Source organism: Xiphophorus hellerii, chromosome 13, assembly GCF_003331165.1.
Source record: "Xiphophorus hellerii strain 12219 chromosome 13, Xiphophorus_hellerii-4.1, whole genome shotgun sequence".
Lineage (NCBI taxonomy): Eukaryota > Metazoa > Chordata > Actinopteri > Cyprinodontiformes > Poeciliidae > Xiphophorus > Xiphophorus hellerii.
The window spans coordinates 26,731,614-26,754,583 of NC_045684.1; the positions used below are offsets into that span (position 1 = coordinate 26,731,614).

Below are 22,970 nucleotides of genomic sequence, written 5' to 3' on the forward strand. Positions count from 1 at the left end.
ATTGAAGACACTGTCTCATGACAAGTCAAAACATGCTAACAGCTCAATATCTAGGAACAGAGACAATATTCCACAGTAACATGTCCTGGATGAAACCAGCAATTGTTAGCAGCTCTCCTAATCCACCTTATTTGCTTTTGATACTTTTCTTTAAATCTCTGGTTGTACAGTCAGACAGTTGAGCACAGACACGCTGGTTCTTCTATTGCCAGTTTGCTATTATTATTAGTATTATTGTTATCATAAAATGGAAATCTCTCTGAGTAAAAATGTATTGAAGTAGTGGTGTTCTTAACCAAGTACAGGTTTTGGGTACTCTACCCACCTCTGGATCTGATATCTGATTAAGGTCCCGTCCTTGTTAAGTAATTTTATGCTGGTGGTATATTTATCAGCCATAGTTTCTGCAAAACTAACATTATTTTAATAACCTACAATGTAAATTGATACATGAAAAAGACTTTATTGGGTGGTCTGTATGATAAAGGCACAAGTGGTAGAGGAGCAATTAAAAAAAAAAAAGCTGGGTAACGATGGCTAAACGTAGAACATTAACTAAAAAACACCACTAAACACAACAAAGGCAAAGAAAAAAAATACATTATCATTACATCTACAGTGTTTCCAACTGAGGAACACAAGGTTGGTATTTTAGCATGTACCTTGAAATTCATGATTGATTCAAACAAGTGTGAATACTCAGGTAGAAACCGACACAAACAAATCCACTTGGTGCCAACAACGCATTGGAAAAACCACACATTTAAGCAGGTTATTAGCCATGTCATTTACTTCTTATGGTAAATTAGCCACAACTGCTATTAAAGCCAGTAAACAGATTCACCTCATTTTTATGTATTGCACATTGGCTTCCCCTATTGTTTTCCATTTGCGAATAACATTACAAAGAGGAAGACCAAAAGAGTTTTATAGTGCATTTCTGCTTTAAATGAAATTACCTAGCAATTAAAAGGATCTCAAAAAATAGTTTAAGCAGAAGAACCTTGAAGTTAAAAGTGCTGAGATGTGAGGGGGGATCTATCATGATATTGTTCCACAGTGGGCCTCCGCTCCATCCTGCCATGAATCGCAGCTTTTGCAGGGATAAAACACATGCCTCCTAAATAAAATCTGAACTAATAGCATGTGCATTTGATTCGCCTCTATTAAAAATAGGCAGGCCATAAAAATACACTAGAAAAATACACAGACAAACTTGCAAGTGGCTCTAAATTATGGAAAATTATGGAATAGAAGGAAAAAATGTTGATTGAGAGCAATAAAAAGGGGTGAAGACTGTTATCAGTGGGAAACAAACCTTCATTTTGCTACGTTTGTCACTGTAAATGTAAGGTTTTTGTTACCAGTGATTTGTTTGACAGGATTTTTACTCATTTCTTCACCATTTATACATTTGTTTGTTTTTCCAGTTTATACATTAGATACATTTACCTGTTACCTAGGTAAATGTATCTACTTAAAAATAAATGTTGAAACATCAATAATAGCGATTATTTTGAAGCGAGTCTAACTGCAGCTAAGCTCTGATATAGTTTTGCTACCACAGTTCAAAGATGTGGACAAAAGGCTGATTCTGAGCCGTTTGTTTACAGCATTTCAAAGTGACAGATGTAGAAGGTATTATAAGATTAGTAAAGCTTTCACATCAATATTATTCATCTGATTCTTAAAAATTAACCTACATGCAAACACTACCTTGAACTCATTTCTTGTAACATTTCCTGTAACTTGTCCTGACAAGGATGTTGGTAACAACAGGACCAATAATCAGACTGTCATACTGCTAAACATGAGTCGGGGTCAAATCTTTTATCAGACAAAAACCTGGAGCCAAAGGAGGATTAAATGGGACTTTTCCTGGGACAAATGACCAACAGTAGCACTGATATATGCTGTACAAAGTGGTGGTGATGTGTCTTAACAATAGGACCAAATGATAAATTATTCTTCACTGAGCTACCAGGTAACTTAACTTTTGAAAGAAACTGGGCTTCTCTCCAGTAACATGGTGTGAAATCTGAATCAATTATTTCCCATTTCAGATTAAAAAAGAAGAAAAAAAGGAGCCAACTAGAAAATGGTAAAGCTATACGGTTCTCTGCAGCTGTTTAATCAGTTTTTTAATCAGTTTCCTTTTAGATTAGTTTAATTGTGAACTATCAAAATCAGCCAATGGGCCCACTTCTCTAGAGTGGGAGCTCCTAATGATGTCAAAACCCAAACAGACTAACTGTTGTGGAGCACAGAATTTTCTAAGGTGAAGTCATACTGGAAACTAGCCAAGTTGTAGTTTACGTCTCTGGACAGCAGGACATCTGGGACCATGCTGGACCCGGCCTGCATGGCCAGGACATGAGGGGCTAATGTGAAGGGGACATCTCCGAGAAGATCCGGCAGCGCTGAAGTGACTTCCACAGACTGAAGGCCGCCTGCTGGTCCCACATCAAGTAAAGCTGGAGGTGGATTTGCATCAGCTGTTTGAGATGGAGCTGGATGGGGGAACTGTGAGGTAAAACGGGCATGTTCACTTTTCTATTCACATACAATGTACAGAAAAGTCAGACAGATATTAAATGATCCAAAAACTGTAGTTGCACCCCAGTTTGGCAGTTTAACACAACAAAAATAATACTCTGCTTGTTAGATGAAGATAAATTCAACATTTGACAACACTCCTTTACAAAGGGTTGCCATAGATCTCAAAGCTATCTACAGCATGCTAACTATAGAGACCATCATGATGCAGCCTGCAGCCTCTCTCTGTGGGTCTGGTGATTTACTATTTTGCCAAACATACTCTGGATATTTGCCTTAAAGGTTTTAGCTTGGTAGATTTTATCAAGGCTTGGAAGCTTCGATATTGCTACGCACAGTGTCAGACTAACGGCTAGATGCTAACAACAATTGCATTGTCATCTTTTTTAAAATCAACCAAATCACCATATTTTACCAAAATAAATAGCTATTTCGCATTTTTGGTTGTATAAAGTTATAGAATATTCTAACATTCAATATGTTAATAAACCTGGAAGGGATCATTCTACACCAAACAGTTTGAGAAATGTAATTCTTATGCATAAAAACACAAACAATGAGATTCTTTTAAACTCTTTTGGCTTCCAGACCACCTTAGAATTTTCCAGGCATAAAAATGTGATTTTTACTGAAATTCCTTAATACACCGAGCACAAGCAGAACCTAAAAATGTGTACATCAGAACATAAATCAGTTTCCAAACTTAAAATATTACTTTATATGAGGAAGTACCTAAAATATGTGAATGGCATAAATTGCATGAGTTAGATTTACCAGAACATATGAGCTGTACACTGTTTTAAAGTGAGCAAAACTAAAACTATCCCATGGATATTTGTTGTATTATTTGGTGTATAATTTGAAAATGGTCATGATTTTTCACCCTGGACATGAAGTGGGGCAATAAGAGCTTCGCCCCATGGGATCGAACACATGGACTATCAGATTTATTTTGATTTGTAACATTTTTATAAAGGAATCATGATTAAAATGATTTCATTTGGAATGGAGCTACATTTCTACTGCATGATTGTTGGAACTGATGTCTGTCCCTGCCTCAGGTCATTCTCAGACTCAAAGCAGAGTGAAGGTAGAACCACAGTGGGTTTTCTTCACATCTGCTCAAAGACCCAGAGCATCAGCAGACCGGCTCAGAAAAGTAATTTTATGATTCAGTTAACCTAGAAAAACAAAGTTACTGCTCCCACCACACAACTGACTGCATCAACCTGACAGCATCAGACCGAGAGAAACAGGTGGCAGAACCACAGAATGTGATCAGCTGTGCAAGTGGAACAAAGGAATCATCACCATCGTAAATGAAGATGGCATGGTCACTCATATAACTGATGTCAAAATCACAAAGTTACCATAACAGTGACAAACTGTTCAAAATGACTTTACTGTGACTGTAAAACTGAGGTGCAAACCCGGCCCCGAGTCTCAGAGGAACAACTGAACAGAAGCACAAACCTCCACAAGCTCACCTTTGATGGCTGGACTATGACATTTGTTGAAGGCTGTCCAGTGTTTACAGTCCTAACCCTCTGGCTTCGTTCGTCAGTCGTCTCTCCTTCAGACCAAAGAAAAGATGCAGAAAAAACTCTGGAATAAATGTATTTCTGTCATGTAAGGTCACATATGTTTTCCTGATTGATCTCCTCTTTTGGGGAGAATAACGCCAAAGAAAAAAAAAATCAAAAAAAAAAACAAAAAAACAACCTGGAACATTCTGACTGTTTGATAAAACACTGCTCTGACTTACAACCATTACATGCTCCCAGTGTTTCCCAGTGAAACTAATTGAAAATGTTTTAATTGATGAACTTCAGTTTTGGCCCAACCCAACTGACCTTTGGCCTTTCATTATGATACCAAGAATATTGTGAATTCACTTAACAACTCATTTTTAAGCTGCTGCTACATTGTAGCACCAGATCAAAAAAGAATATTGCAGCTGATTCTCCTCAGTACTTACATTCAAATATCTGTCATGATCAAATTTATTAGAATGTGATGTTTCTTAGGTGGCGACTCTTTTCTTGGCCAGGCAGTGAATTCACGAGCTACAGATATCTTGAGACAGGAATAAAAATCGTCTCCAGTATGATGTATTTTTAGCTGTGCTCTGTCTATTCTTAGGTTGAGCAGAGTGCTGGACCTTTCCGTTCCAGGTACAGTGTGACACGGCACTGGGTGAGCCAGAAGAGAGCCTTCCTCAGAGGTTTAACAAGAACAAAATGGTGTTACATCAACAACAGTCTAAGAGCTAAAATGGATCATTAACAGTTCAATAGTACTCATACATGACTAACACCCACAAAGGAAAATTTGTGGAGTTTTTATTTTTTACTGCCTACTTAGAAAACACCTGAGACCAGCTGGACATTCCAGTGACCTGGTTGGCTAACATTCTCATTTTCCTATTAGCCCTGATCTTCATATATATCAGTACATTTCAAAGATATTTCATGTTGCTAAAAGGTACAGTATTTCTTGACAGTCATCTGAGAAAGTGAAACAGTCATTTTATAAAGATTCATTTCACAGAGTAAAATATTTCCAAACTCAATATCTCAAAACAATAGAATATCACAGTAGGCCAATCAAAAACAAATGATTTAAACACAAATGTCAGGCTTTTGAAAAGTATATGTACTTCTCTATGGTTGGGCTCCTCTCCCATGAATTTTTGCTTTAAGTTACAATAAATTCTCTAGTTGCTTTTAATAATGAGAATATATTGTGCAGCAATAATCATGACCTCTAGATGAAGTAAAAGAGCTATCATATGATGTAATGGAACTCAGAATATAATCACTGCAAAACAGGACATTCGTCAGGGGCTGTTGCTGGACGTTTTCAGTCAATGTTTTAAAAAATATTACATTTTTGGAGTCAACTTTTAACAGACTTTAATGTGAACTCGAGGGAGAAAACTCATCCTAAAATTTGAGATTACAAAATGCTCCCATCTTGGTCGCTTTCTAAAGTTACATTTTTATCTGTCCTATGAAATATGTTGTGACACACGGACTGTAAGGTCATCGGATCTGAACTTTTGTTGTAATTTTATGCTACATGAATAAGCCGAACAGAACTTCTATAATAAATACAACACCGACTGTGACTGACCCAAAACCCCTGAATGGATTCTCTCCTAGTAGCTGCAGTCTGCCTTTACCACAAACTAAACATTTCTTCTTACCAACAATGACGAAGCCTCCATCCGCTTCCTTGTCAGATGTTGACTTCTTGGTGTCCTTCCGTAGTCCCAAAAACTGAAGCATGGTTTCCTTTCATCGACAAAAAAATAAAAGAATTTAGTTTTAAACGCTACGTCAACTGAAGACAGCTTTACACAGTTAATGGTACCAATATAAAGGCTTAACTTCTCCCGGTCGTTTTAATGTTTTCGTAATGTCGCCCTTACTGATGAGCCTCCTGAAGTCGACAGAACGCTGACAGTCAATTCATCATGGCTCCTCTGAACGTTAACTTCTTTAAGAGCTCTAATATTATTCTTCCTTGACGTGAAGCTACCGACTCTACAGATCAAACTACCTTCCGTCAGCACTTTCTGCAATAACCTCCGTGATGTGTTATTTTGGTTCTATGGCTGACTTCTACCTGCTCCGTCTGTCGAAGGAAACTAATAATAACACCTGTAGTTCTGTTACAAATGAATCTGCTCGAGACATTCAGCGGAACTGTTTATTGTTTCTAGGGATTCAGATCCTGGAACACAACGGATGTGTCGTAAAAATGGTTGGAGGCGCTCGTTTTTGTCGACATGTAAACGTTTACTACAAGCCTCTTCAGGGCACTCAATGCTGACTGTACACGCACCGCCCGCGCGGGCTAACGTAGCGAAAAAATACAAGCAACACGAAGCTTCCCGCGACTTCTTGTCTCATCTCCTCATTGAACAACGTCGCAGCAGCAACCCGCGAAAATGGCAGGTATACTGGACGTCCCAAAACCGAGAATAAACTGCTCCATGCTTTCGCAGTTCATCAGCCGAGCCATCTGCTTCGTCGGGCGTGTTGAAAAGGTCAGAGTGGTGTGCAAGACAATGAGTGAAAGTGGAGTTTCACACAGTTAGAGGTGTTGATAACATTCATGCATTTTACTGTCTAACACTGAGGCTGCGTTCTGCTTTAGGTTCATCCCACTGGGAAAATGTTCACTGTGATGGATGGAGAGGGAAAGACTGCAACAGTGGAACTAAACGAACCTGTAAGTACATCTCAAACACTCGTGCTGTTTAAATGCTGTTCAATTGATGATTTAAAGTGACATTCTATGTACGGAAATAATTTGACTATGACTCTAATAAAAAACTATCTAACATCTACCAGCAGGCGGCCCCCCAGGGTTATGCTGGGTGGATCAGGGGTTGCAATTTCTCTTTTTAAGAGTCAGTATTGATTCCAATCAAGAATCAGTACCAGAATAGATGGAAATATTTTGTGAATTTTTAATCACTTATCATTGAAGCTCATTATAAAAACCTAAATATTCAACCAATACCTAATGGTTAGGTATATGGATATCAAATGGTTTGTTTTACAACAAGGTGTAAAATGAGTTGCACTCTTAATATTCATTTCTTTTTCAGCTTGAAGAGGAGCTGAGTGGAATTGTGGAGGTTATAGGAATGGTGTCGAACAAAGGAGAAATAATGGCCAGCACATACAACCTGCTGAGAGAGGACAAGGGGGTTCCCTTTGGTACGGCCCATCTGACTGAAGAACACAGCTGTACTGCAGAGTGTCCGAGCAATGCTTACTAATGACCCGATGTTTCTGTCTGACAGATTTAGAGCTGTACAATGAAGCACTGAAGGTCATTCATGACTTTCCCCAGCACTACCCTTTCCAGGTGGCTGCAAGCGGATGAAGAAGAGTATGAGTATGAGAAAATAGTTTTTCTTTTTTGTCTTTGTGTTGGAAGATGATGATTGTACAAAACCTTCTGCAGTAAAATGTATATAAATGCAACAAATGGTGACAGTTTTTATTATTTGTGAAGTACCTCTAACCTATGTAGAGTGTGTACACCACTGGGGCATTTTCACATTTTGTCCTGTGTTGAACACAGTTTATGTTCAACATTAACACTGGACCTGGGGGCGTGCCCTGGTGGCGTAGTGGTTAGCGCGACCCATGTTTGGAGGCCTTGAGTCCTCGACGCAGCCGTCGCGGGTTCGACTCCCAGACCCGGCGACATTTGCCGCATGTCTTCCCCCCTTTCCTGTCAGCCTACTTTCAAAAAATAAGGGACACTAGAGGCCACAAAAAGACCCCCTGGCGGGGTACAAAAAATATATATATAAAAAAACCCCCACTGGAACTGGAAGACATTTTAAACATCCAAAATAAATTAAACAAATAAAATAGGATGTGTTTGATGTGATGGTGCAGCACAATATTCTGCGTAAGTATGAAAATGAAGCATAACATACATTTTATCCAAAGTAGTCTGAAAAGTGGTATGATTTAGTATTTAAGTTCTCCTGCTATGAGGTTTATTAGAGAACAAACGGCATCATGGAAACCCAGAATTCAGGTCAGGTGGTCAAGTGATGGAGAAGTTTAAAGATGTTCTAGAACATCTCGGAGCTCTGATCAGTTCATTATCTGTACATAAAGACAGGATGGACCACCTGCAGACCTAGAACTGCTCTCACCAGCACAGATCTGCTGGTGAGAAAATGGGCCCATTGTGTGCAGGATGCCAGTGTATCACAACCAATTGACGCTAATTTTATCATAAACTGTAAAGTCGGTTTTAAATACGTCTACATCATATATCAGTAAGGACAGACTTACTGTATAACAGCAAATATGTGAATTATGTTTTGGAATATTACTTTGTATTATTGCATTATCATTAGGCCTGTCACAATATCAAATTTTGCTGGATAAATGATAATGCTGTTTTCAGATCATTTTCAAGGAATATAGTGGTATAAAAATGCAAGTACATCCTCTCAAAGATCAATAAGTTTAATTTCTTTTTTAAGGTTTTGTTAGTTCTAGTGGCCGTTATTTGAAAGTAGTCTGACAGGAAAGAGGGTAATGAGAGAAGGGGAAGATGTGTGGCAAATGTCGCCAGGCCGGGAATCGAACCTGCAACTACCGCCACGAGGAGTAAGGCCTCCATACTTGGGTTGTGCTTTGACCCTGCGCCACCCCAGCACCCCAATAAGTTTGATTTTTAATCAACATTAACACTGGAACTGGAAGACATATTAAACATCCAAAATAAATGAAGCAAATGAAATAGGCACTAAAGTCTCTGTAAACAAAATTGCCCTTCGATAAAACAGCAACCTTCAGAAGGTGAAGTGTCTTGCCCCAAGGCAAGGATGGAGTAGGGATCAAACTGGCAAGCCACCAATTGCAGGACAAACTTCTACCATCGCCAAAAGAACAGAACACGTCATCAGAGCTTCCTGACTTAATGGTGATTATATTAGAAAATGGGAACAAGGAAATGGAGGGAATAACTTAACAGAAGAACCTCTCTGTTATTTGGAACACAGAAATGTAAAGATCAGGCCTGAAGATGAACACTGTTTGCTTTATCTGGTCCAGTGTACAGCAAGTATGGACGGGACCCTCTGTAAATCTGCATTATGCTGCATTCATCCCCACCTAAAATTAAAATGTGCTATGTATGCTTTTAAATTGATGAACAACAACATACAAGTGTGTTCTGCAAATACTTCTCACATAATCACCCATAAAACAGTTTATGTCACAAATGTGTTTGATTTGTACAGGGTGTTTGCTTTAGATGTTTATATTACACACTGACTTCGTTTATTTTACACAAGTCTGATTACTTAGTAATGATTATCTTTGGTCAGGCAAAGTGGAACCGTAGAAGTATATGACCATAGGTCCCTAATTTACTTACGAAATTAGGGACTCTAATTTCGTAAGTAAATTGGGGATGCTTCCCCTTGTCAAGGGGAAGCATCCCTCTTCCCCTTGACAAGTCCCTGGGCAAATATTAGGGCTGGTGCCTATTCTCACTGACCAACATGTAGAAGGTGGTACATCTTGCACCTCTATCACAGGGTAGAGGTGGATAAACAATCATCCATACAGTCGTTTACAGTTTTAAGCATTGGGAGACAGCAGGAGCATTGGAATAACATCCAGACTCGTGCAGAAAGAAAGTTGCTGGTTTTTGAATCTGTTGTTACAAAGTTACAGCGTTAACAAGTAACCCGCTCCACAGCTTACACAATCCTACTCTGTTACAGCTTAGACACCATCGCTTGCAAATGAAATTATTTCTCTTGAACATTTACACATTTCAACCACAAAATTCTTTGTATTTTATTGGGGGTTTTATGAATAATTTACCAACACAAAGCAGCATACAACTGAAGTGGAAGGAAACATAAATGGAGGAGCATAAATCACAGAAGCAGCCAGGGGGCCCTGGGGAAGAGGTTCTCCTTCCAGGAGGACGACGAACCCAAACATACAGTCAGAGCGACAATGGAACGTTTAACTCAAAGTATATTCATCTATCAGAATGGCCCAGTCAAAGTTCAGACTTAAATTCAATTGAAAAACCCTGGCAGTACTTGAAAACTGGCTGTAACAGGCAATACATGTCTAATAAACCTGACATACTGATCTATAATTCAAAGAAGAAAGTATCATTTTTATTGATTGATTGATTCACTCATTCATTCATTTTGTGTTGGTCTATCACATCATTGTCCTAAAATACACTCAAATGTTTGTAACCAAAAGAATGAAAAAAGGCTGAAGGTATGAATACTTCTGCAAGGCACAGGAAATAAATGAAATGAATATTGCTGCAATTTTCTAAATGTTATTCATTTTTATCTTGACAGTTAAATTTACAATGCTGACACAAATCAAGCTGGGAATGACATAACGCTTTAGCGTTCCCTAACGTATGGCTGTGTGGATGTGTTTTTTGAAAAGTCAGGGTGAGAATGTCAACTGCTGTCAAAGCCTTGAGTGTGTCCCTGCTGAGTGGTGGGCTGGGTGAGAGAGCCGTAGCCTGGAGGAAGGCAGCTGCTGTGTCTCTGCACGTTGAGACATTGCTGTTTATGTTGCTGCATCTGCTCCATCTGCCTCCATTCACAGATGCTATCACCTCCATCTACCATGGTGAGTCATGGAAACATCTCTGCTTTCTGAGCAGTTCTCAGTTCATCTGGATAAAGTAGCAGCAACATTTGGCCAGAATCAACATCAGAAGTGACTTACTGGGGCCAATGAGAAAAGAGACTGAGGTGTTACTCAGTGGTCCCAGAGAATGACGGGCGAGTGGAGAGGCATATTATCCAACGTGGGCCAGTGAGATGCCTCTACAGTCTGTGATGCTTTCAAGATTCATGTTGCCTATGGATGTTTCTCCTCTGTACTTCATCAAATCCAAAGTGAGAGCAGCCATCTGCTAGGACATTTTAAAGTCCTTCATGCTTCCCTCTGCTGCCAGTCTTCAAGGCCATGATGAGTTTCCATCAGAATTTGGTACCAGGTCACCCTGGCAAAAGGACCAGTTTTAAGAACCATGACGTCATTAGCATACTGGCCTCACATCGTCAGAGGAAGATGAAAGACACCAGACCCAACAACAGATGAGATGGAGATCACCATGACACGTCAGCAGAACCAAAGTCTGGAAGGACATGCTACCAAGTAGTGGGTGCAGATATGGATGCACTGTTCATTAGGTCCAAATTTCTGAACTAAAATCTTTTTATTTATTTTAAAAATGAATTTGGGGTTTTAGGACTGGATAAATTTATGCTCAGAGTTTTTGTTGAGCTTATTTTTATTTTTTTTATTTTTTTTTACCAAGGTTGTTTGTTTAAAATCTGTACAGTGAAATTCTTTAGGGCAGAATGAGGCATGTTTTATAGCGGGTTTTAGGAACTGGCACTCCTGAAACTGTCAAAAAAGAATTATATTAATGCATTGATGACCTCTATCTAACTGGACAAAATGCTGTTTAGGATTTAAGAGCAATTATCTTTCCAATCCATCACTACATCTCTGAGTTTATCGGTTTCACTTGTCAGGGGGTCGAGCTCATCATCAGTCATTATGAAGTTCCTTTACTATGATGCACTGGATGGTCTAGCTTCAGTTCACTTCTCCTCATAAACCTTCATTATGACCTCAATAACTGTACAGAATCCCCTGTACAGGATTTACAGGAATCCTGTAAATCTGTCTGCCTTTAGCTTTTTACTATTCCTTCACAGGTTATTAGTTCATAATCAGCATACCAATCTGCACACCGGTTATCCTAAAAGGACATGAACTCGCCAGTCCAAAAGTCAATTACATGTCTAACACATGGGAACCTATTAGTGAGGCTGTTGGATGGACATGAAGCTGTGATCATGGAACCAGGCTGAAGGGCCTCAGGGAGTGGCAGCTCATGATTTCAGTAAGTTCATAAAGACTCTATATCTGTGCTAAGTTTTAGATTTTAGGTAAGAGGTGTGTCAATCTTTATGAAATGGGCGTAATGTAATTTGCTCAAACTGAAACATAAATAATACATCTTTATATATACATACAGGAAAACTCCCTGTCAAATATATGAAAAATGCACTATTTGTGCAAACAAATGTTATTTAGTCTGTCGTATGTCTTGGTGTTAGCAACTACATTAATTAGAAGTTGGCTAAATTACTATGCTAAGTACCAGAAAGGGATTTCACTCCGATTATATTTATCTTAATGTTAAAAATAAAGCATTGTTTGTATGTGATATAGTTAATTGGAGCCACAGTTAATATCTGTTTTAAGTTTTTGTGTTGTTCATATTCACGCTTTGGTGCATTATTATCACTCAACCTTTGGCTCTCACTGCTGTGGTAATGTTTCATATGCATGGAGATTTTCCCCTTTTTTTCTTTTGCTTAGCTTTTCAGTACCAGCCTTCCTCTTTTGACTTTTCATTATGCATCCACCATCTTCAAGTATATTTATGACTTCAATAGACACTTAGCGTGGAAAAATACAGCTGTGACAGATATCCAGTATATCTGTCACTTTTGCCATGGCAGTGGTGTAAACAAATTAGGGGAGAGCTGAACTTCTAGGGGTCTGGAAGACTTGCTGCTCTCCACATAATGTCATGAAGCGGTGTGAGGAGAGTGGTGAGGCAGATGCAGCGGACCCAGGTATGAGGAATATGGTGATTTTAATGAAGAAGCACAGTCCATACAACGAACAGCAGGCACATGGAAACACAGACGACGAAGAAGCTAACATTGACGAGGACCCGACGAGGAACAAGGAACACAGGTGGAGTTAAATACATGGGAGGGTAATGACAGAACGAGACACACCTGGGAACAATCAAGGGGAGGACAGGACAACGAAGAGACGCAAGGACACAAAAAACTCTAAATGAACACAGAAAACACAGATCCTGACACATAAACTCTGTTAACTAGCTAAGTGCTAGGTCATCATTCCATCCCAAATGAGTTTTTTTTTTGTTGTTGTTGCTTTTTTCTGAAACTCAGTTCCTGGATGCCATACCAGAACTTTGTCTCTACACTTTTTGAAATGAACCTGAAATACGTCTCTTGTAATGTTCTGATCCTAAATGTCATGTTTTCATTCACAGGAAGTGGAAAATCGCCATAATTAACAGTAATAAAGCCTTAAAAACACCAGTCTGTGTAATTAATCTATATAATGTGTTTTACTCAGTGATGGAGTTCCTGAAATAAATTAACATTCCAATAATATTTTGATTGATTCAAAGGGACTTTGACATGAAATAAAAACTAACAACAGTTTCAAAAAGATTGCAAGAGGACATGTGGGAACAATTTACTGATGTGTATGTGATGTAATGTTGAAGGCCTTCTCAATTCAGCTTTACAGATGTGCAGAAAACTTACTTTTTGGGAACAATGTTTCTAAAATGGAAATGTGCAGAGTCATCCAGCTGTGCCCTGATGAATACAGGGCCTGATCTAAAACAGGAAGCTGTCTCTCTCTTCTACCAGAGCTCTCAGAATTTAAAATCCCCATAAGGTCAACTTAAAATAATCAAAATGGATCCAAATGCAGCAAGTGGAGATGTAGTGCAGATTCTTCGAGTTTAGTGAAAAATGAACAGAAAAACTTACAAAAGCCACAGTGAAGGCAGGGAGCCAACCCAGAGCAAAACCAGAACTCCAGGAGAAACACAAGAGGAACCAGCAAGGCGTGGCTGAGCATGGGCAGTATATAAGCTGGAGAGTTTAATTACTGAACAAGGAACAGATAGCTGATTAGAAATGGGTAACAAGTGTAAGGAGAAGTAAGGTGTTATCTGATTGGTTCAAGTGAGGCCAGTTCCACTGGCAAATCTGCCTGATCTTAAGTATTAAACAAACGTTTGCCTGCAAATAATTGAATGAAATCCTGAATTTTACCCTGACCAGTGTGTTTGAGATCAGTTTATTCCTCAATCAGAGCATATTGACAAGTTCTTTTAAAACAAAAGGTGAGCAGGAATCAACTGTTTTTTTTTTCTTTTCCCCCCAATAACCTTTAAAATTTTGATTAAATTTGATATTTTTTCCTCAGGAGCTTCTGAGGCAGTTCACAGACTGAGCATTGATTTATGTCAGAAGTTGGGCATGAATCCTAACTGAGCCTGTCTGTTTGAAATATGGGAGCAGCTAATAGAAACTGTGCATACTGTCATCCCCCAGGTACAGCTTCTTACATCAGCTCAACATTCTCCAGTTGCCTCTCCGAACACGACTCCATAAAGATTAGACTCGAAACATCTAAAGTCGACCTGTTCTTCCTCCCGGCCAGGAATCAAGCATGTTTCCCTATACCCAAGGATGCTGGTCAACATTCAGGCTCTACTGTTCAGTCAATCAATACATTTGTTCAAGTGTTCAAGAGAAGTGTCTCATTTTTAAAGTAAATAATTAAGATTTATTTCTAAAGCACTTTTCACAGAAACAAAAGTCACAAAAATGTCTTAACTTGAAAACAAGATCAGAAAGTGAGCCTGCCCCCTTAGTTTTTAACTAAGTACACAAAACAATGAGAAGACTCTGGATTTGGGATGGAAGGCCATGAGCAGCAGAATGTTTGTTTAAAATCTGAAATTTTGCAGTCCTGTAGGTGAGAACAAAAACTGTAATTCTAACATCCATTTAGAGCCAGTGTAGAGTGTACAGCATCAGCTGCCAGAGCCAGTCACTGGCCTGAGATAAACATAGGACAAAGAACAGCCTGTCCACCTGATGCTGTTTTGAAGATAAACACAGTTGGATGTCATCAGCATATATGTGATAGGAAATATCAGAAAATACTTAATCATTCTAGCAAGATGAAGGATATTAGAAGATAATAATCATGGGTTAGAGGAACAGAGTCAGAGGAGAATCTGTCATGATACAGAATGTTCTCTCAGGCAGATGGGAGGAAAACTGGTCCAAGATTTCTTCTTTTTTCTGCCACACTTAAATTATTTCATATTATGAAACAAGTATTAAAATCAGACAAATATGAATATAAAAGTTGTTTTTAAGATTCATTCTGTATATCAAAGGAAAAAAAGAGCATCCAAACCAGCCTGGCCCTATTTGAAACATAATTTTCCCTAAACTTAATAACTGGTTGTCCAAGATGGCCAACAGTCACACAGTTGAACCAGACTTTTGTTCTGGGTTCTCCTGGATGAGTCAGCGGTGAGCTCTTAGAGTACTTTTGGTGTGCCAGCCATTTCTGGAAATGTTCTTCACTGTTCCATGTTTTATCCTTTTGTTGATAATGGCTGTCACTTGTTTGCTGAATTCTTGAATGTTTTTAGTTGTGTTTTAGTACAATCTAAAAAATAATCAATCCGTGTTCTTAATTTTCTGAAAACCTTGTGCAGTTTGACAGCTACTGTGACAGACATGATTCTTGTCTTGCCATGCATTCTTCCTGTACATACAGTCTCATCTCCTATCCTTCTCTCCCTGTTTTCAGCATCTGAATCTAAAAAGGAGCCATAATTTGCTATCCACTCATTATTGGATTGCTGTTTGCTGGACCTCTCCAAACCAGTCAGTGCAGTCTAGCATATTCAGTCATACAATGTGACAGTAGTTATCCTATTCCCCTCACACAGTGTGTGATGTGTTCACACACTGTGTGAGCCTAGCTGTCCAGTGGTTAGCTCTTTATAAGATCAACATTGTAAGCTACACATCTTTGTTTTTGTTTTGTTTTTTTAAGAAAGAAAAATGTTTGTGTAACTCTGGGCATACAATCACATATATAATAAAAAGAATTGCAGTTTAATGTTGAAATTAAGAACTTCTGTAAAATAAATTCAAAATTAACACAAATAAATGAAGCAACTAAAACTTTATTGTGAAGGCAACAACAGGAAGTAGCTGTGAGTCTTGCCTCTATTTCGATTCTGAATCCAAGTCTGACCCAGTCACTGCAACTTGTCCCTCCCAGGCAGAACTGCTGCTTCTTCTCACTCATGGATTAACCTGGTGCTTCTTTTTATGAACAAACAGGTAAAAGTGCATTTATTTCCTATCACTTTTGTTAATACCATTTCATGCTCTATATTTGCAGCAGAACATTTTTATTTCACTGTTGTAAAACAAGACACTTTTATTATTTTATTTTATTTTTTACTTTTATATGAACACATAAGCAAGGCTGACACAGAGAACAAGACAGAAATGACTAGAAAGCACAGTTGCCCATGGAGAGGAACTATTTTCCACAAAGCAGACACAATCATTTATATAACAATCAAATAATAACAATAGGAGAGATACAGAATTCCCAATAACAGTGTTATTGGGAATTCTGGTTGTGATGGAGGGCAAGAAGACTACTTGGAGTTATGCATCATAAAATCACATCAGAGCAATTTAGCTGTTTCAGAAAAATGAAGACCAGAAGCAAATTCTGTAAATGTGAATGCACTGGACCGTAGCTTTGAATTCACTGTTCTAGCACAGCACACACTATGGAAAAAGTGGGCATGAAGTCTATAGTTTCATAGACAGATGCAGTGTAGGATAACTATCAGGGTGTGAAATTATATCCAGAGGTAAATCTGTATGCAGTTTGGATACTCACGTCTCCCTCATGTGTTCACACCAAATTACTGCATCTTTGCTACCTGCCACAGCTTCTCACTAAATACATCTCTGCATTTTTCTCTCTCTGCAGCTCACTCTACAATGAATGTGCTGGAGCTTGTGAAGATTTTTGCGCTCATTCTGGTGCTGTCATGTCCAATCAAATGCCAAAACAAAAGGAGGAAAGCTCAGAGAGACAACCAGGTTGTCACATACAAGGCCAAACGTGAGTGCTGTGCAACTGATCTTTTAAGAGTATCTCTTTGTGAAGGCAGTGAAAGTTTATTAAGGCTTAAGGCTAGGAGGTTGGGTAGTGTGGTGTTTTATGTATCTAGAAAATGTTTGTGACCATGTCCCTTGAGGTATTCTATGTGGACTGTTGAGGGAGTGTGAAGTACTAGGTGGCTTTAAGAACTGAGTTCACATTCTAGTGGAGCTTGTTCTCAGTGAACGCTGGATTCCCCTGAGGATTCCCTCAGGTTATTGCAACTCCTGGGTTATGTTCAGTGGTGGTGAAGAGGCAGCAGACAATCATCAGGACAGTCAAAACCTCACAACCACACTGGTAATGGGAATTTCACAGTGTTTGTCCTTTAATAAGGACACTCTTCAGCAACATTAAAAAGCCTGGTTGAATGGCTGCTGTATTGTCAGACATGAAATAAGCAGAGTCCAAACAATCTGTAAAATGTAAAGGTCAGTCTCAGACCATGAGTCCATCTGCAGCACGTTTCTCCCACGCTCTTGACAGTGGAGTAGTGATGCATACAAATAACATCACCAGCTGCAGCTTAGGTTGTCTTAAAGAGACATCACACAGTTACGGCTCTTACTGCTTGTGTTGTTCCTGGGATAGAAGAGCATCTGGTTTGGAAGCCTCCGTCTCATCTTTGTTTTTGAACATTATGTAGCTCTTTTGGTGAATTGAGATGAGGACCTTCCGTGTGCACTGGTTCAGTCCACATCCAAGTGTGAAGTAGCCAGGTGTCCTGAGTCTAACTCTGTATTCAAAAATGGAAGGAGTTGAATTGCTTTATCTAGATCAGGGTTAAGTCTTTACCTCAAACAGGAGAGTTCAGGTATCTTAGCATCTCGTTATAAGTGACCGTAACATATGGACCATGACTATAAGACTGAGATCCCACATGCCAGCATTGAGATGGCCTTCCTCTACAGAGTAGGTGGACTCAGCCTTATAAATAAGATGAGTCATCCAGAGGAGCCTGAAAATGTGTTGCTCATCTGCATTAAAAGAATTCTGTTAATGTGGTTTGGGCATCTGATCAGGCTACTTCCTGGACAGATTTATTGACCATTTCCTACTGGGGGAGTTCCCTGGGCAGAACCAGAAAACAGAGACAGACTGAACACCTTCTGAGCACGTTGTGATTGCTGGAACCCATTGATTGGAAGTGGAATGTCTGGTTTTAACCATGCGAGCTATACCCTGATGGACAGATGGAAAAATGAAGTGAAAAGCAGTGTTTATTCTTAGTTTGGAAGCTCCAGTAAAAAGCTGTGATTTCAGGCCTAACTTAAAGGAGGTTTTTCCAAATTTTAGGTTTGCAGAGTTTGTTCCAACACTGAGAGGCATCACTTGGTTTAGTTCTAGTTTTGGTAACAGAGAAGGAAAAGATCTTTGATGACCTAACAGGTCTACATGTTTCATACCTGACAAGAAACTATAGAAAGTATTGACCAAGTACTTTATGGACCATCAACAGCATTTTAACATTTATCCTTGTAGAGTCAGGAAGCTAAAATTGAGATAAGATAAAATTGCTGAGGTACTGATTAATTTTTTACAGACTGTTAACATAATAATTATAAATATGCACCAGTTTTATGTGAGGAAAACCTTTCATATAGAAATGTATTTATGATGTTGGCAGCAGATTTAGCAACAGTCTTTATTGTTCAACAGATTCATTTAAAAAAAATAAACTCAAAAAATGATTGTACCTGTAGCTTAATATTTTGTTCTGCAACCCTTTGAGGTAATCACTGCAGTCAGATGATTTCTGTGACTGAAACTTCTGCACTGATGTACTACAGATTGAAGTTCATCTTTGATGTTTTTGGAGGTTGTTCTGAGCTGTTTCCCTTTTACCCTTCTCTTCACTTCAATTTTCCTCTTGTGGCCAACGTTAGGGAGGTTGGCTACAATCCTGTAGACCTTAAACTTCTGAATAATATGTACAACTGTAGGCAGATGAGCACCAAGCTGCTTCGAAAGAGTCTTCTAGTCTTTACCGTTAACATGCTGCTCTATCATTTTCTTTCCAATCTCCTTCCCTTCATGTGGTTGATTTTCACTTTAGTACATTCATTGTCACCAAGCAACACAATGACTATGTGTCAGGCTTTTAATGTGTAGACTGACTGTTACAGGTTTAATGACACCTGGAATACTAATAGTGGACACACCTTAGTTTAACATGTTCCTATGGTGAAATTGATTTCTATCTTTTCAGGAAGTGCCATCACTTTTGCCCTGTTTTACTAGTTTACAATGCAACGTTTGATTTCTATTGGTTAATTTTCAGTATGCTTTTATTTATTTATTTATTTATTTATTCAGTTTAAAGTTATTTCAGTGACTGTTATATCTTTGATGAAGCTTCTTAATCTCAGAGTATTTCACAGTGTGACCTTGAGTGAAACTTACTGGAATGTCCACTCCGTAGATGATCAGCAGCTATTTTAAATGTTTTCCATTTGTGAATAATTGTCATGAATTTGAAATTGTTTAGATATGGCCATTTCAGATTTATGGCCAGCAATAGTAGTGTATGGTAGACGAACAAAGTGTAGTTATTTTTGACCTTTTTTTAACTGATGAAACCATTTAGCTCTAACAGGAGTGGTCGTCTGCTTTAAGAGGCTGCCTACTGTTGAAGTGAATCTGTTGGCAATGTTTCACTAAACAATACTTTCAGTAGTAGCAGAGAGTGACTCAAAGGAATTCAATCATATTTGACGGGTGGAGCCGCAGTTAAATGTTATTGTTTCAGTACTATTCAAATGTAATAAGACTGTTTTCTCTCTGGATAGCCTTGGTCTGCCCAGTGGACCTCATGTTCATGGTGGACAGTACAGAGAATGCCCAACCTGTGCTGTTTGAGCAGCAGAAGACATTCATCCTGCGCTTCAGCACCAAGCTCATGCAGCTTCACCCTCCAGGCTGGCGTCTGCGCCTGCGCCTTGCTGCCCTGCAGTACAGCAGCAAAGTATCAGTAGAGCATAACTTCAGAGACTGGCAGGACCTGGATGTCTTCCAGAGTCGGGTGGCCTCAATGACTTTCATTGGCCATGGCTCATACTCTGCCTATGCCATCACCAATGCCACCAAGGTATTCAGGCAGGAGACGTCCCCAAGTGGTCTCAGGGTGGCGCTGCTCATGACGGACGGAAGAGACCACCCACGCAGCCCCAGTGCCATCACAGCGGCTGCAGAGGCCAAACAGCACAACATCAGGGTGTTCACCGTCAGGCTGTCTGCTCTACCCAACCCAGATGCCATGGGAACACAGCTACGATCCATTGCCAGTGCCCCCCCACAGCAGCATGTGCTTAGTCTCTCTGACAGCCAGCTTGATGAAAAACTCTTCAGTGAAATAGTGAGTAAATTTATTTCCTTTATTTACCCAGGTAAACCCCATTGAGATCTAGATGTCATTTTCTAGAGGGACTAGAGCACTGTGCTGGAGCACAGCAAATTTGTTCCATCACAAGTACTATGATTTTATTCATATTTCCATTTTTTAAAGGACAGATATTTAGAGACAGTTTTTTTTCCTTCTTGCAGAATACAGTTGTTACAACAGGGGTAAGTAACATTAGCTCTCAGATTCTAAGTATTTTTCAATCAGAGACTCTTTGCATCTTTGATTATTATATATTTACTATATATTTACAGTGTGTCTGTTAAGATGTGTTTTCTGTATCTTTATTTCAGTGCCCACAGCCAAAGAACTGTAGGTGTGAGAAGGGGGAGAGGGGTCGCCCTGGCAGTCTAGTAAGTATGCTGTCGTTGAAATGTATCACATCAAGTAGGTTAGGGGCATTTCTGCATGATCTTAAAGCCTTCATAAATTCATATATAGAGAACCACTGCCTAGTTATGTATGGAGGTTCTATGTATGTGTATGTATGTGTAAAAATATACTGATGGATTTAAGACTTACTGATCACTTTATTAGGCATACTTATTCAGTTACTTCTTAAGCAAAGCACATGTGGCTGTTGGTGCCAGACCAGCTGGTCTGAGGGTTTCAGAAACTGGTGAGCTGCAGGGATTTTTACGCGCAGCTGTTTCTCAGTTTACAGAGAAAATTTCTACAAAAAAGGATCCGAGGCATGTGTGCCTTGTTGGTGCTAGATGAAAATAAGGACACTGGTGCAGGACCATGGATAGGCAAATAGCTCAAAAACTGTCCGCTGCTTCCAAAATATGGCGAATACCATCCAACCTGTTCAGTCATGAAGCAGTTGGATTACAGCAGCAGTGGACCACACTGGGTACCACTCCTGTCAGCTGAGCACTGTTACAGTTCCTACAAACTCACCAAAAACTGGACAATAACAGATTGAAAAATGTCATTTGGTTGATTGAGCCTCAAATTGTACTGCAACATAAATGAATGACGATCAATGTGCCATGAGCTCCAAAATCCTGTTAGGTTCTGTTAGGATTCCAGAGATTGAATCTGTTGGCCTGGCTGATGCTTTTAAATGCAATTAGTTCTGTAGCAGCGTTACGGCCCAGTCTGCAGGTGTCCTTCATGTTCTTTAGAAAAGGACATAGTCAGATATTCTCTCATCCTCAACAACTGGTGGCTTAATTGCAGGTGCAGTTGTTGAATACACTTCAAGTGAATGATGTTAAATAATGGGACATTATTTCCAGACCGCAAGTGTAGCAGGTTGTTGGTGGGTTGAATTTATCAGAGGCAGTGCTGAGGAGAAATGTTTGGAAAGAAAGTTCAGTGATGGATGATAAACCATGAGCAAAGCTCCAGCTTGTGTTGAAGATAGATCACAGACAGGCCACTGATTTAAATGTACTTTTTGCCATGTGAACATTAGACCTGCAGTTATTGAATGTTTCCGTTGTTGGCAAATTGGTCACAATTCTTCCTATCATGCTGTTATTATTTTAATTCACTCTGCTTTGTTAGTTTCTGTTCTCAGTACTGGTACATGCTTTTCCTACTGTACTTTGTAATGTGTGGAACCAAATATACAAATGTAGAACAATTCAGTCCAGGTTTGACCAGCCCCCATGTTTTAGAATGTGAACTGAAGCTGAACAAAAGTTGAGATTACTTCTAAAAAGCAGTGAAATATCCCTTTACTCAAGTGTCGCATTGGAGGCATACTTAATGTCATCTTATTCACTTATTTATTTATGGCTTTGCTAACAGAACTGAGATGGTGTTTGCTTCGCAAGCATGATTTGTTAGGTCTGATTTAAGCTCTATGGTTCAGAAGATAACAGGAATGTCGAGTATCTGTCCTGGTGCAGAACTCAGCTTAAATACATTGGCAGTCTCTGATGTATTTAAAAAAATTATGCATTTAATAATAGCAGCCCACAATAGAGGCACTGCTGTCCACTGCTGTCCACTGCTCCACAGTATGGTTCCCAGAGATTTGGTTCCCAAGTGCAGGTGTACTCTGCTTATTGTGGTGCTATGTATTCAAGGCATGTTGCAGGCCTCTCCTCCAGGCTGGACTACTGCGATGCTCTCCTTGGTGGCAGGAGCATTCAGAGGGTCCAGCATATCCAGAGCAGTACCAGCAGGATGCTGACCAGGGAACACAGATGACCAAATCACTGCCGTCCTCCACTCCATCCACTGGCTCCTGTTACACATGAGGACTCAACACAAACTCTCTCCTCACATACCAATGCCTAAATGGCAAGGCACCATTCTACATTAGGGATCTCATCAAATTTCCAACAACCATGAGAAACCTTCTTTGATCCAAAGACACTCCCTGTTGGATGGTTCTAATATTACAGTCTACAGTGATCCTAGTGTGCTTCTTTTCCTTTGCCTGTTCATCATTGGTGGACATCTCCACCATGCTTCCATTTTCAATGCTCCTATGTTGCAATAATACCAGGACAATATGGATCAATATGTTTTGCAGTCTGGAGTTCTTGGCTGCATAACTGATTCTTATCCTTTCTCTTTGATTCAGGGGAAACCAGGTAAGACAGGGTTGGATGGTGCTCCTGGTCCAAAGGGATCTCAGGTAGGAGATATGTCAT

General features: G+C 39.4%; 3 protein-coding genes across 5 annotated transcripts in view; 2 read left to right on the forward strand and 1 right to left on the reverse strand.

The window, feature by feature from the left end:
- Positions 1–441: 441 nt before the first annotated feature.
- umad1 (UBAP1-MVB12-associated (UMA) domain containing 1) lies at positions 442–6,272 on the reverse strand. 3 transcript variants are annotated; one of them, XM_032580637.1, is made up of 4 exons: positions 5,949–6,272; positions 5,765–5,852; positions 4,044–4,129; positions 442–2,523 (listed from the first exon to the last, which is right to left on the reverse strand). In XM_032580637.1, exons 2-4 carry the CDS (start codon positions 5,844–5,846, stop codon positions 2,248–2,250), a joined length of 444 nt encoding a protein of 147 aa, XP_032436528.1. In that variant the 5' UTR covers positions 5,847–5,852; positions 5,949–6,272; the 3' UTR covers positions 442–2,247. The 3 variants fall into 3 exon arrangements, with proteins under 3 accessions (XP_032436528.1, XP_032436527.1, XP_032436525.1); XM_032580636.1 differs by having other exon boundaries at positions 5,932–6,272; XM_032580634.1 differs by having other exon boundaries at positions 5,990–6,270.
- A 146-nt stretch (positions 6,273–6,418) lies between these two features.
- rpa3 (replication protein A3) lies at positions 6,419–7,569 on the forward strand. The gene is made up of 4 exons (XM_032580638.1): positions 6,419–6,610; positions 6,721–6,795; positions 7,178–7,289; positions 7,376–7,569. Exons 1-4 carry the CDS (start codon positions 6,512–6,514, stop codon positions 7,456–7,458), a joined length of 369 nt encoding a protein of 122 aa, XP_032436529.1. The 5' UTR covers positions 6,419–6,511; the 3' UTR covers positions 7,459–7,569.
- A 2,977-nt stretch (positions 7,570–10,546) lies between these two features.
- col28a1a (collagen, type XXVIII, alpha 1a) overlaps positions 10,547–22,970 on the forward strand; it is a 36,333-nt gene continuing 23,909 nt past the window's right edge. The window contains exons 1-7 of the mRNA XM_032581504.1: positions 10,547–10,598; positions 10,701–10,724; positions 16,782–16,916; positions 19,745–20,310; positions 20,499–20,519; positions 20,649–20,708; positions 22,901–22,954. Of these exons, the coding sequence (XP_032437395.1) occupies positions 10,547–10,598; positions 10,701–10,724; positions 16,782–16,916; positions 19,745–20,310; positions 20,499–20,519; positions 20,649–20,708; positions 22,901–22,954 (912 nt within the window). The remainder of the gene's footprint in view (positions 10,599–10,700; positions 10,725–16,781; positions 16,917–19,744; positions 20,311–20,498; positions 20,520–20,648; positions 20,709–22,900; positions 22,955–22,970) is intronic.

Coding starts and splice junctions, on each gene's coding strand:
- umad1 (XM_032580637.1), bottom strand. CDS start 5,846: ATGCTTCAGTTTTTGGGACTACGGAAGGACACCAAGAAGTCAACATCT. Junction 4,130..5,764: donor TGGAGGCTTCGTCATTGTTG/GTAAGAAGAAAT, acceptor TTTGGTCTGAAG/GAGAGACGACTGACGAACGA. Junction 2,524..4,043: donor TCATAGTCCAGCCATCAAAG/GTGAGCTTGTGG, acceptor TTTACCTCACAG/TTCCCCCATCCAGCTCCATC.
- rpa3 (XM_032580638.1), top strand. CDS start 6,512: ATGGCAGGTATACTGGACGTCCCAAAACCGAGAATAAACTGCTCCATG. Junction 6,796..7,177: donor CAGTGGAACTAAACGAACCT/GTAAGTACATCT, acceptor TTTCTTTTTCAG/CTTGAAGAGGAGCTGAGTGG. Junction 7,290..7,375: donor GGACAAGGGGGTTCCCTTTG/GTACGGCCCATC, acceptor TCTGTCTGACAG/ATTTAGAGCTGTACAATGAA.